At 40.7% G+C, this 14,365-nt stretch overlaps 1 protein-coding gene and 1 pseudogene across 3 annotated transcripts; both read right to left on the bottom strand.

Moving 5' to 3' along the window:
- Window positions 1–799: 799 nt before the first annotated feature.
- On the bottom strand, window positions 800–8,642 carry LOC311065369 (polyadenylate-binding protein-interacting protein 2-like). 2 transcript variants are annotated; one of them, XM_084085685.1, is made up of 4 exons: window positions 8,571–8,642; window positions 6,139–6,292; window positions 3,912–4,118; window positions 800–2,842 (listed from the first exon to the last, which is right to left on the bottom strand). In XM_084085685.1, the coding sequence occupies exons 2-4, from the start codon at window positions 6,268–6,270 to the stop codon at window positions 2,777–2,779; spliced, it is 405 nt and encodes a 134-aa protein (XP_083941811.1). In that variant the 5' UTR covers window positions 6,271–6,292; window positions 8,571–8,642; the 3' UTR covers window positions 800–2,776. The 2 variants fall into 2 exon arrangements, with proteins under 2 accessions (XP_083941811.1, XP_083941810.1); XM_084085684.1 differs by having other exon boundaries at window positions 8,567–8,588.
- Window positions 8,643–10,324: 1,682 nt separating this feature from the next.
- On the bottom strand, window positions 10,325–13,334 carry LOC311065604 (E3 ubiquitin-protein ligase TRIM47-like; annotated as a pseudogene). Its single transcript, XR_014602931.1, has 2 exons — window positions 13,228–13,334; window positions 10,325–12,970 (listed from the first exon to the last, which is right to left on the bottom strand). The product of XR_014602931.1 is annotated as an E3 ubiquitin-protein ligase TRIM47-like (transcript).
- Between the last annotated feature and the right edge of the window lie 1,031 nt (window positions 13,335–14,365).

The raw sequence follows: 14,365 nt of genomic DNA on the forward strand, positions 1-14,365 counted from the left end.
GGTCACAGCTTTTCTCTGTTCTGGCCCCACAGTGGTGGAATGAACTCACCACTGATGTCAGGACAGCAGTCATGGGCGTCCTCGCTGGTCTAGCGGTCCAGGCGCATACCACATACGTTGTTAATCCAGCTTGACAGCGCGTTGCGAGTTCGACTCCCGACCCCGACGACCTTTGCTGTATGTCACCCCCCCACCTCTCCCCATTTCCTATCAGCCTACTATCCTATCAATGAAGGCAGAAAAAGCCACAAAATATATATTAAAAAAAAAGGACAGCAGAGTCACTGCCCATCTTTCGCCTCAAGCTGAAAACCCACCCAATTATTTTGTATGAGCACTTGTTTTATTGGATCTTGTTTATTTGATACACTCATTTGTTTTAGCTCTTGCTCATTTGATTTTCCTATATGTCTCATCTGTTTAAGACAGTAGGTAGCTGATATATTGCACGTTTGCCTTAGCGCTAGGTATACTCTTATTGCTTGTTTTAGAAGAGAATGCACTAAAGACTTCTGGTGATTAGTATTTTCGTTCCCTACCTATGTTGAATGCACTTATTGTAAGTCGCTTTGGATAAAAGCGTCTGCTAAATGACTGTAATGTAATGTAATGTAATGTAATTACTGTAAATGACGTTGCATCATGCAGTATTGTAGGTAGTAATGGCACCTTTTGCCGATACTGGTATTGGTAACTCTAGGAAGAATCATGTCAGATGTTCACGTGTTCTCCTCACTCACTACATCGCCAAGTTGTCCTTTGACATGAACAGAAAACACACCAAATAACGTTGTTTTTTTGTCCATAAACATTTATTTTCAAATAGTTTTAAGAAAAATATAATTTTTTTTACAACTTTTTTCTCTTTTATTTGATTTCTATACAGAACTTCTGTGCACTTAGAAAAAACAACAAAACAAAACACAGGCTGGGAGGGAGAACAGGAAACCAAACCTAAAAAAGAAGCCATTTATACGTTTCCTGTTCGTTTCAGGAAGTCAAGGAGCAACACACAGGAACTCAACCCCAAAAAAGCACACTGGAAAAAACAACGAACACACCGATGCACAAAATAAAAAAGAAACGACAACAAAACAACTAAAAAAATAATACATAAAAAGTTAAATAAAAGTGCAAAAAACAAATCCACATAAATCCTGTGACCTGATGATACATTCAAAAACAGTTATACAACAAACATGTTCTAATGCAGTGGTTCTCAACCTGTGGGTCGAGACCCCCAGGGGGTCCCCGGGGGTCCCCACATGAATTTGGGTGAAGGGGAGGTTCCCAGATGACAGTGAAGTGACAACTTAAGGACTTTTAAGACCTTTTTAATTACAAAAATAAGAAAGACCATCACTGCATCAGAAGTGATTAACAAACTATACTACATGGTCAAACATTGGGCAAATTGTCAAATAACGCAAGAAAGAGGCCGATCTACAAGCTCACAACGCCTTGCGTTACGAGGCGATGTGAGAGCTTGTAGATCGGCTAATTTTTCGAAACGTTTATCTGTGGAACCGAGTGGCGACAGACCAAAGCCTATTGGTTTAGGTTGTAGGTTTTGGGAATCACGCAACGGAGTCCCAACAAAATGTAATTCTGCCTCAACTGATACAATTCCAAGTGTTTATCAGGGTAGGGGGGAGGGGTCCCCAGTTCGGGGGGGTCCACGACCATAAAAGGTTGAGAACCACTGATCTATTGAACCAACCAACCAACCAACCATCCAGACAGAGAGACAGACTGACTGACTGACCAGGGACGTGCACAGATAGACTCTAGGTGGTGCTAGAGCACCCGCCCTTTGCCCTCTTGACCAGAAGTGCCCTTTTGAAAAAAATTAAAAAAAAAGTTTTTTTTTTTCCAGTTTACAGCAGGGGTCTTCAACAGGGGGTCCTCAGAGTTACTACAGGGGGTCCGCCAAATCTTTATGTGATATGATTTTTCTTTTTAACCATAACCACTCGAAACCTAGCATCCCTTTTCTGAGGAGAACTTTAGCCAAAAATAGCAGATCTACAAGCCCACGCTTGTAGATCGGCTATTTTTGGCAAAGAGGTATAGGTGTAGAGGGAAAAAAGAGCAGACCAAGTCAACAAAAAAAAGTATAATTTACTTGAGCACCTGCCCCTCAAAATGTCTGTGCACGCCCACCCGATCGCCAGAGGAAACGTTCTCATTGAACGTTTTTCAACGTTTCTCAAAATCCGTGCATAGACTACTGGAAAACCACAAATTCCGTGCATAGCCGCCTCGCATCTCCCCCATTGTGACTAAACCATTTCGGAGGCGCGCAGTCTCAAGGGAATTGGACTGCAATGTTCAGGACGGCAACTCGCTCGCTTTAGCTCGCTCGGTGGTCCTTCACACGGCGACATTCCCTTGAGCCTACTCAGCGCCGTTTGAGTTACGTACCGATAGGCACAGAATCGTAAATTTTGTTGTGGGGACTGCTCTACTTCCTGGTTTTTCTGGGTTGCGACTGGTTACGCCCACCGTGGGACTCCCCGTACATATGCACGGAATTTGGGGGTTTCTAGGCGACTATGCACGGAATGACATGCACAAATCCGTGCAATGTATACTAATTCTCTGGCGATCAGGCTGGCACGCCACTGTGACTGACTGACTGACTGACTGGTCCAACATGCAGAAGGCTAACGGAGGATAAACTTTGGCAACAAACACCCAGCCTAAAGTGACGAGTTCAACAGACAGACATGTGACTCTGCTCAGGTCTTCTTCTTCTTCATCGTCTTCGTCATGGTCACACCATGTGCTTCTGGACGGCTGGAGTGAACTCCTCTGCGTTGGGGTTCAGGTTACTGTTCACCTGGGACACAAACAGGACAAATAATACCATCACATTATATACAGTAACGGTGTTCATTTTGTCCACTTAACCCAATAAGACCTGAGGCCCATTCTAAAAAATGTTTTCTAAATCCTAACAGTTTTACAAAAAAATTGCAATTACAACAAATACAATTCTTTTTTTCAAGATTTTTCAAAAATAGCAGATCTACAAGCTCATAGCGCGGCACTATTTTATTTCAATTTTTTTAAAATATATGCAAATCTTTGAATATATGTATTTTTTAAAGCAAACGTTTGTAGCTCAAATCTTTGCTTTTGGGGGGATTCTACAATTGTCTTCTAAATCCTAACAGTTTTCTGAAACACTTATGTTGATATAATATCAGTGGTTCTCAAACTTTTCCATGTCAACGACCCCGGCTTTTAAAAGTAAAGTAGGCAGGGAATCATTTACTTACATAGGAGCCACACAGTGGAATGACCTCGAAAACAGTGTCAAACTGACAACAAATCTGAGGACTTTTAAATACAAAACTAAATCATGTCTATTAGAAAAGCTTCCCCTAGAGAGGGTCTTTAGACTAGGAAAGATAAGGTAGCACTTGTTTATGTACTGTGTATGTTACTTGTGTTCTTGTATTGTTTGTATGTATGTACTGTATATGTTACTTGTGTTTTGTATTGTTGTGTAATGTGTACTGTGTCTGTACTGTGTACGTCACATGTGTCTATGTAATGTTACGTTAGTTACATGTGTTGTATTGTAAAGTATTTTTAACGTATTGATTGTTAATTGTAAGAGGACCTCAACAGAAATAAGTCTCAGGACTTTCTTGTGTTATCCTCAAACTGCGGTGACCATGTGGTTTTGGCTTTTCAAATAAATCAAATCAAAAAAAAAAAAAAAAAAAAAAAAGATATGTATTTGTCTGCGGACCCCATTTTTCAAAAATACTGGTGCCGCGCTATGAGCTTGTATATCTGCTATTTATGAATAGCCAAAGAAATCTTAAAATGACACATGATGGAGACAGAGTGATGAGGGTTTTTTTCTTCTCTTAAATCATACAGTGTAGAATTCTCACCACGGGCTCCTGGTCTGCTCCTCCTAGCACCAGCAGGTTGATCTGCTCCTGCAGCTGGCTGACGGCCTGGGAGGAGGAGGACGAGGAGGAGGAGTAGGAGGAGGGCAGGTCTCTGGAAGGGATGAACCACTCCAACAGCTCCTCCTCCTCCAGCATCTCCTGGAAGCACCGCTCAATGAAGTCCTCCTCCCACAGCTCCTCCTCAACCTGGCAACCACACACACACACACACACACACACACACACACACACACACACACACACACACACACACACACACACACACACACAGACACATACATGAAGTCCTCCTCAACCTGGCAACCACATACATTCATACTGTTCTGAATACTTCATCATTATTATTATGTGTGTGTGTGTGTGTGTGTGTGTGTGTGTGTGTGTGTGTGTGTGTGTGTGTGTGTGTGGGGGGGGGGGCCAGGGTGTGCAGTCATTGGACAGGGGGAGGGACTTCTTCACATTAAAGTGTTCCAATCAAAAAGCTGTTGCCATGACCTCTGGTGGAGGTCACCACAACACTCTATAATTACACACCAAACTGGAGATCACAGCTGCTGTAGCCTGACCATGTTAATGAGCCAAAGGTAACGGGGACAGTGGACTGAGAACTAATGGGTACCAGTTTATATATATATATATATATATTACATATTAACCCTTTAAGACCTGAAGAAGCATCTGTGTCACTTTTTGATTTGAGCTAAATAGCATTATTTTAGACTTTACAAGTTCATAGCGCGGCACCGAGTGCCGCACTACGAGCTTGTAGATCTGCTATTTTTGAAAAATCGTGAAAATGTGTGCAAATCTTTGAATATATATATTTTTAAAGCAAACATTTTTAACTTGAATCTTTGCTTCCGGGGGGGGGGGGCCCCTGGAACATATATTTTTAGATGGGGGTCCGCGGCCAAATACATGTCATTTTGGGGGTCCTTGACATGGAAAAATGAACCACTGATATTATGACGACATACGTTTTTTCAAAACACTGTTGAATCCCCCAGAAGCAAAGATTTGAGTTAGAAATGTTCGCTTTTGTAACTCAAATCTCAACATTTGAAAAAAAATAGCAGAGTGCCGCGCTATGAGCTTGTAGATCTGCTATTTTTGAATAGCCAAAGCATAAAATAATGCTTTTTAGCTCAAATGAAAATGTGACACAGATGCTTCTTCAGGTCTTAAAGGGTTAATCAGTTTTTACCAGGTTGCCAAACCTGGTCTATATCTACACTCGCTAGTCCTGACTTGTTTGCTACATGGAAATAGAAACCTAGGTACCTCATTGGCCTCTGCAGTTCGTTGGAGCGACTGGTAACGCGGCCGTCATTTTAGCGTAGGCAAACTGACACTCAAAGTGACTACTGGCCAATCACAGCGCTCAGAGCACGTCGTTGACTACTGGCCAATCACAGTGCGTCTTTTCCGGGACTTGTCAGTGCAACGGTTCTCAACCAGTTCCAGGTGGTCCCCAGCTAAATGATGGAGAGTTGATAACCATATGGACCCTTATAGATCTTTAAATCTTGAGTATAACATTTCACACTCTCAAGAGTCAAATTGTTAAACATCTGCATTAGTTACTATACAGGTACACAATAGGCTCTATGCACAGCAGCCATATTGGACAGAAATTGGGCCTCTTCCTTGCTTCCTTCACAGGTGTTACCAATGACACTAATGAAGGCTCTGTTCCATTTAGTGTAGCACAGTGGTTCTCAAACTTTTTCATTTCAAGGACCCCCATAACTCTGAGACTGTACAAATGGAACCAAATGGACCCGGGAGGGTCCATTTGGTTCCATTTGTACACTGTCAGAGTTACACCCTCTCAAGGAACCATGAGGGTCCCCTGGACCACACTTTGAGACCCACTAGTGTTTCTAGTGAGCCAACATGCACAATATCAGCACCCTGACTCTGTTTGACCAGCATGGAACAGAGCCTTCATTAGTATTATTGGTAACACCTGTGAAGGAAGTTAGAAGAGGCCCAATTTCTCTCCAAAATGGCTGCTGTGCATAGAGCCTATTAGAGAACGTAAAGAATTGTTATTTTGACAGCATCTTATCGAACGATAACAACACATTCTACGTTTTGGGTGTGAGAGGCTAAAGCTCATCAAACGGTGTTCCGTGGCTCAAATGCCGAATAGATATATATATTTTTTTGTACTATTGTTATTATTATTATTATTATTACTAACCTGTCTATTGAACTCCTCTTCGTTCTCCATCCACATGTACTCGGCGAAGGGGTTGTCCTCCATGTTGAACTGGTTGGTCAGGATGATGTCGTTGCTGAAGGTCATGTTGCTGCTGCGACTGGGGTCTTTCATCTCTCTCCTCAGAACAAGCTGTCTGTAACAATGACACAGAGATGGTGGGGGGTCTTTCATTTAACCCATTAAGGCCCGAGGTTTCTGATTCCACAAAATGTGTAGGAAAAAAAACAGTTTTTTGAAAAAACTCATGTTGCTATGTCAGTGATTCTCAAACTTTTCCATGTCAAGGACCACCAAAATGTATATGTATTTGGCCGTGGATCCCCATCTCAAAATATTTTGTTCCAGGGACCCCCAGAAGCAAAGATTTCAGTTACAAATGTGCGCTTTAAAAATATATATATTATAAAGATTTGCACACATTTTCACGATTTTTCAAAAATAGCAGATCTACAAGCTCGTAGCGCGGCACTCGGTGCCGCGCTACGAGCTTGTAGATCTGCTATTTTTGAATAGCCAAAGTGTAAAATAATTATTTTTTTGCTCAAATCAAGAAGTGACACAGATGCGTTCCAGGTCTTAATTGGTTAACTCCATGACACAGACAGAGATAGTGAAACATCCGGGACAACGCTCCACACACGTCCCAGACTCCTCTTCTCTCCCTTCTGGCTCCCAAACTGTGGAACAAACTCCCCCCCATTGCAGTCAGAACTGCAGACTCACTCCCTATCTTCTGCCAAAAACAATGCATAGCCAAATATATATTCCCTTGATTACATTCCAAACCTTTTCCAGGACTGGAAAAAGTTTTTTTTCAATTTCAAAACATTTCCAGGAATTCCATGACCGTGGGGACCCTGTAATACACATGATGTTTCATTAACAGTCATATCATGACCGTGGGGACCCTGTAACACACATGTTGTTTCATTAACAGTCATATCATGACCGTGGGGACCCTGTAATACACATGATGTTTCATTAACAGTCATATCATGACCGTGGGGACCCTGTAACACACATGTTGTTTCATTAACAGTCATATCATGACCGTGGGGACCCTGTAACACACATGTTGTTTCTAGTTACTATTCAGATATAAATGATGATATTATGAAGCATACATTAACCACTTTAGCCCTATTTTATACATAGGCTATTTGAAAATAGCCGATCTACAAGCTCACAACGCGACTTATTGTGAGCTTGTAGATCGCCTATTTTCAAACATACATTTAAAAACTTGTGAAATGGGACATTCTGCATTAAGAGTACTTTATACTTTTGGTACTTTAAGTACATTTTGATGCCAACACTTTTGTACTTTTACTCAAGTACATTTTTAATTCCGGTCTTTTACTTGTAACTACATTGGAGTATTGGTACTTTTACTTAAGTGAAACATGCGAGTACTTTTCCCACCACTGGTTACATCACTGCTATTGTTAGCACAGCCTGTGGAACACATTGTTGCTGCTTGTACTTATATGAATGAGTTACATCATAGTAATATATGATGTAATGTAGACAGACAGACAGACAGGCAGGCAGGCAGACAGACAGACAGACAGACAGACAGACAGACAGACAGACAGACAGACAGACAGACAGATACTGCTGATTACTAAATTACAATTTTACAATAAACTGGAATGTTGGTAATATACAACAGTGGTTCTCAAACTTTTTCATGTCAAGGACCCCCAAATGGACACTTATTAGCCCGCGGACCCCCATTTGAAAAGATACATTTTAAGGACCCCCAGTTTGACATGCATTAGGGCTACGGACCCCCATTTAATGGCATTTCTATCTCTGGGACCCCAATTCATATTGTAAAATCAATGTTAATTTAACTCTGAGAGTGTACAAATGGAACCAAATGGACCCGTTAGGGTCCATTTGGTTCCATTTGTACACTCTCAGAGTTACAGACCCATAAGGGTCCATTTGGTTCCTATCCATCATTTAGCTGGGGACCCCCTGGAACCCCCTCAAGTACCCCTGGGGGTCCCCGGACCCCACTTTGAGAACCAATGATATACAAAACAAAACAAAAAAAGGTTTTATTCAACAAAACCCTTAAACTGCTATAATGTTTATTTATCTTTTTGAACATTAAGGTTATTATTATAGTGATTATTATGGTGATATTATATATTTATTATAGTGAGCACGGACACAGAGACAATAGGTTATTATATATATATTATATTTATATATTATTATAGTGTAGATGGTGGAGCATGGACTCAGACAATAGGCTGGAGGAACAACAACATGTTCGACACAAACTAAACTAAACTAAAAGCTACACAAACACAACAAAGAACAGGGTTCAACGTTCAGCAAACCTTCAAAACCTGTGTATTAAAGGTATTAATTTAAATAAATATATATATTCCACATACCTGCTGTATAAACCATCCGCTGCTTAGAGGAGAAAGAGGTTTGTTGTCTCCAGTCTGGGTAATGGCCGCTGCTCTGTGTTTGTTTACATCCACTACGTCACAGTATAGCCTCTGATACATGACTGTCATGGATGGAACTTCAACCTGGTGTTTGCGCTGTCTCCCTCTTTGATCTGTACATCTACATAAACGTTCACATTTCAAATATAAAGTGCTTAAATTATGGCCACGGATGTTACAATACTATACGGGCCCTCAAAAGTACCAGTATGTTCCGTATTATTCAATAAAAAAAACATCTTAATCTAATCAGTGGCCATTTTCTTCGTATTTCCTCCATATGCATTCAACTACGTGACCCTATTGGTTGGGACGTGTATTGCAGTGTCTGATGTATTATAACTCTATGATAACATGGCCATGATCGGATTAAAATGCTTTTCCATTTAACAATACGGAGGATTTGGGTAATTCTGTGAACCCGTCCATAATTGAAACATCCGTCATCATAGGGGAAGCACTTTGTATTTGAAATTTGAAAGTTTATGTAGATGTACGGGTTAAAAAGGGAGACAGTGCAAACACCAGGTTGAAGTTCATCCATGACCGTCGTGAGAGACAACCGTCGTGTGAACCATGGCTGACGTCACAGATAGTGTTGACGGCCTGTGATTGGTCAATCTTCCCGGTCGTCACGCCCCTGGCTATCTGTCTGGCTGGATTTATTGCAAGCCTCCAGAGTTGTAACCTCTAGTTATATTATACCTCTATGGTTTATTATGGTCCGTTCGGTCGTACAGCGGTGTTGCGCACCGTAAAGAAAAATAGCTCGATCTGCTATAAAACTTTAGTTACTTTGCAGATATAAATTATTATATTATAAAACATTCATTAACCACTTAAGCCCTATTTTATACATGGGCTATTTTCAAACATTTTAGTACTTTTACTTTTGGTACTTAAAGTATATTTTGATGCCAATATTTTTTTTCACTTTTACTCAAGTAACATTTTGAACACAGGCCTTAAAGGGATATTTCACTTTCAAAAAAACTTTTGGTCATTTTATGGTCTACTCAGGCTTTTGTGAACCCCCCAGACAGTTTTTAAGTTGCTTGATTCAGTATTTAGATATTTGATATTCATTTTGCCAGCCACGCCCCCTTCCTATACAAACCCATTGTAACTTCAAACTCTATTTTTAACCCGTTTAACCATCAAAAACACCCGTCCTTGGTTCTGGTGACTCACCCTGCCCTCCTAATGCATGAGAGGGCCGTGTTTTTTTGATAACTTTTTTCATTTATTTTTAATATTTTTTTTTTGCATTTAATTTTTTCATTTTTCAAAAAAAAATATTAAAAATAAATGAAAAAAGTCATCAAAAAAACACGGCCCTCTCATGCATTAGGAGGGCAGGGTGAGTCACCAGAACCAAGGACGGGTGTTTTTGATGGTTAAACGGGTTAAAAATTGAGTTTGAAGTTACAATGGGTTTGTATAGGAAGGGGGCGTGGCTGATAAAATGAATATCAAATATCTAAATACTGAATCAAGCAACTTAAAAACTGTCTGGGGGGTTCACAAGGGCCTGAGTAGACCACAAAATGACCAAAAGTTTTTTTGAAAGTGAAATATCCCTTTAATACTTGTAACAGAGTATTTGTATATTGTGGCATTGCTACTTTTACTTAAGTAAATATATGGAGTACTTCTTCCACCACTGCCCACAATCATCCACATTCATTGAGCTTGTGGATTGTATTAATATTGAGCATAAAGACAACAATAAAAAACAAATAAGACAACAACAAAAAATACCCGTAAATATTTAGGCAATATAGCCTACGTTTGGATTGAGGACAGTAGCTTCTGGCATCTATTTTAGTGGCTATAGATAATAATAAAACAAACGTATAGGCTATGATATTTCAATCTTTGCGAAAGGCAAGTTTATTTTTAAATCACATTTTGACAACAAGGCAACTCAAAGTGCTTTACATGTAACAGTAAAGCAAAAGAAACATAGAGGACATTTCAATTCAGTAAAAAGGAAGGAAAAAAGATGTTCAAACACCTATCTCCAGGAAACAATTACTCAAGACAGAAAACACAAGTCCTTTATTATATTCTTAAAGGTGGCAGTACTAATGTGACTGTTAAAATACATGTTTGACTGCATGATATATAGTGCAGGAATAAACCCTCAGAGCCTTAGTTTTAGAGATACCCCGGGGTAGAACAAAACGTGACATGTGTAGACGTCACAGATGCTGTGTGTGTGAAAGATTTTCAACCGCTTGCGCGCGCGCGCACACACACACACACACACACACACACACACACACACACACACACACACACACACACACACACACACACACACACACACACACACACACACACACCGCAGATTGACTTGATTGACACTGGATCCTGTGCTTGTTTTGTTTTGATGTACTCATTTTATTTGAAACTTTGATCAATAATATTATTCATAATCAAACAAACCACTGCCATAAATCAACCCGTTTTGGATTATATCAAGACAGTTCTACAAATGGGTGGCAGAAATATGAATTTGTATCATTGTGTATGACTCCACATCACTTTCTGGAGCTTCTCTCTCACAGCGAGGAGGACAAGAGGATCAGTAACAGGACTATACTCATTTCCATTATTGTTGGGGTTAGGTGGAATGTTTCTCTTCCTGTTGATGGACCACTCCTAAACGTCACTTTCTCTTCCCTTTAACCTAAACCTCATGGTAAAACCTTCCTTAATAGAAGCTTTCTTTTCCTAAGACATCTAGGCTAATTAAGACCTTGCTTGATATTAAATATCAAGCAAGGTATGTATTTTTAAATCCAAGGCAACATTTACACTTGTGATTTATGCTACATATCGCCCACATGTAGGATACAATTTTGATATCTCTGTGTGGACTTAATTAACCGATATTGATACATGTGCCTGTTAAGTGCAATTCACAATGAGAATTACTCGTCAAATGGTTGGCCACAGGTGCATACAACGCCGGGATTCCTAGACCAACAAACATTACAATACTCTGTTCCACAATACCTACACAAGATGAGAGGCTTTCTGGAGCACAGCCTTCCGCATGGGCAGACCCCTAGTGGGCGGATATCATGATACGCGTGACAGTATTTTACCGCTCTACAGGCACCAGAGTGGAAGAGCCAGCAGCTGACACAGGTAAACTGGGGGTCTGGGTGGGAAAGGTCACAACAGTCATGGAAGGGGATTGAAACAGGCATTTGGCTGATTGAACCAGGGGCATCCACTGCATGTTGCTGGACCCTCCTCAGCTCAGCACCACACAGCTTCTTCTCCATCTCTTCACTGAGTGTCTTTTCCAGCTGAGCCACAGCTGTTCTCACAGCCTCCCCATATGAAGACTGATGGACGCTGACCTTTGTCCAGTCCTTGGTGGGTGGAGGGCTGTTGATGGATGTGATGTTTTGGAGCAGGTGGAGGTGGTATTCAGATTGTGAGAGCTGCTTCAGATCAGAGCTTCTCTTCTTTAACTCAGCGATTTCCTGTTGCAACTCTTTAACGAGGCCTTCAGCCTGTTTCTCTGTTGTTTTCTGCTTCTCTTCGATCACATCAACGAGCTCACCCTGGCTCCTTTGAATACAGCTGATCAGAGCAGTGTAGAGCTGCACTCTGTCTGCTATCTCTTTGTCTGCGTCTTTCTTGCTGAGCTGTGCTGAGCGTTTGACCTCCTGAATCTTCAGTTGCCTCGTCTGGATCATCTGCTGAACTTCAGCCTCAGTCTTTCCCAGCTCAGCCTTCTTAGCTTCAAATTCCTCTTTCAGAGATACAATGTGATGTGACTTGTGGTCTGACACGGCACAGAACTGACAAACACACATCTGGCAGTCTTACAGAACAGCTCCAGCGGTCTGTCATGTTTCTTACACATGACATCTTCCAGGTTCTTTACAGGGTCGATTAGTTTGTGTCGTTTTAATGCTGTGACTCTCTGATGAGGCTCCAGGTGAGTCCCACAGTAGGAGGTCAGACACACCAAGCAGGACTTCAGGGCCTTGATCTTGGTCTCAGTACAGACGTCACAGGACACGTCATCTGGTTCAGCTGGTTCTTGGTGTGTGCTGGAATTAATTTTCAGCTGCAGTGACTTCCTGAACTGATCAGTCATCTCAGAAATGAAAGTATTGACAAAGACTTCTGGTCTTCTATAGAAGGTTTTGTTACAGAGTGGACACTTACACACATCAGTGCTGTGTGATACATGTTTTGCAGTAGTTGTGTCCACATGGAGTGGTGACTGGATCAGTGAACACGTCCAGACAGATAGAACACACGAACTGCTCTTCAGACAGGAGACTGCTGGCAGACGCCATTTCTACACACTGAGAACAAAGGTTAAAGCATCAGATTATGCAGGAAGTTCATGAATGGGTTAGCTTAATGATTATTGATCCATTATTATAAATCTTATCTGGACTGTATTGGAATAGAGCTCAATACAAATGTGTCATTTTACCAATTGAAAGACTAACATGGGGAATTTCAAAGAATATAAAAAATAAAATAATACAATGTATATATCCTACATTTTATTCCTGGTTAATGAATAATACACCCTTATCTGCTGTAGGCTACTCACCTGTCTTTAAGTTCTCAGTATTTCTGTAAATCCTGTATAACGAGGGTTTGTTGAAGGTGTGTAGTGTGTATGCTGCCACCAAACTAATCTCACCGTTTAACTTCCTCTTTAGATTCACAGAGAAACTCCTCCCTGGTAGCTTAGCTGTTAACCCTTCACAGCCTCCACGCTTCCCTGTCCATCTCTTTCTCATTCCCTTCCTCTCCGTGTGGATATATGAGGCACACAATAGTTGATCGCTCTGCTTGGTCAATAGACTAATAACTGAGTCTGGAGTAACACTCAATACAATGCCGTACGAACACTGACTCTGATATAGTCTACTTGCACGTATACGTAGACTGTATCATTATAACACGAGTATTCTATTACTCAGTAACACTAGGGTGTGGCTATCAGTGGTGTAAAGTAACTACCGGTAAGCACATTTACTCAAGTACTGTACTTAAGTACAATTTTGAGGTAATTCTACTTTACTTGAGTATGTCCAATTTTCAGTACTTTTACTTCTACTATACTATATCTCAGAGGCAAATATTATACTTTTACTCCACCACAATTATTTGAAAACTTTAGTTACTAGTTACTTTGTAGATTTTGATTATTATTACAAAACATACATTAACCACTTCAGCCCTATATACATTTTGGCCATTTGAAAACAGCCAATCTACAAAAAAACAAACAGCCGATCTACAAGCTCACAATGCGTCGCGATGCGGCGCATTGTGAGCTTGTAGATCTGCTATTTTCAAAAGGTTTTTAGACATTTGGAAAGTTGTGAAACGGGACATTCTGCACAATGACACAATTCTGCACAATTTTGATACCAATACTTTTGTACTTTTCCTCAAGTACATTTTTAATTCCGGACTTTTACTTGTAACAGAGTATTTCTACATTGCAGTATTGATACTTTTACCTGTGTGTGTGAGTACATTTGGCACCACTGGTTTTCAGAGGCAAGCTTCATGCATCCAGTTTCAAGCTACTTGCATCTTCAAGCCACAAGATGGAGCTGTTGGCCTAAAAGTCAATCACAACGTCCACACAAGGGTGAAAAATACAAAAATGTACTTTGAAATAATAAAGATGCTCCAGCAATTCCAGGAAGAGAAACAAGCAGCCGTATGACAGT

This window comes from Gymnoscopelus microlampas, assembly GCF_963454915.1.
Source record: "Gymnoscopelus microlampas genome assembly, chromosome: 18".
NCBI classification, from domain to species: Eukaryota; Metazoa; Chordata; class Actinopteri; order Myctophiformes; family Myctophidae; genus Gymnoscopelus; species Gymnoscopelus microlampas.

Bases quoted from the DNA above. Each gene is read 5' to 3' on its own strand.
- LOC311065369 (XM_084085684.1), bottom strand. From the start codon at position 8,586: ATGGTTTATACAGCAGGTAT. The intron at 6,293-8,566 runs GTGGAATATATA...TCATTGTTACAG, and splicing joins ATGGTTTATACAGCAGGTAT to ACAGCTTGTTCTGAGGAGAG. The intron at 2,843-3,911 runs GTGAGAATTCTA...TTTGTGTCCCAG, and splicing joins GAGCAGACCAGGAGCCCGTG to GTGAACAGTAACCTGAACCC.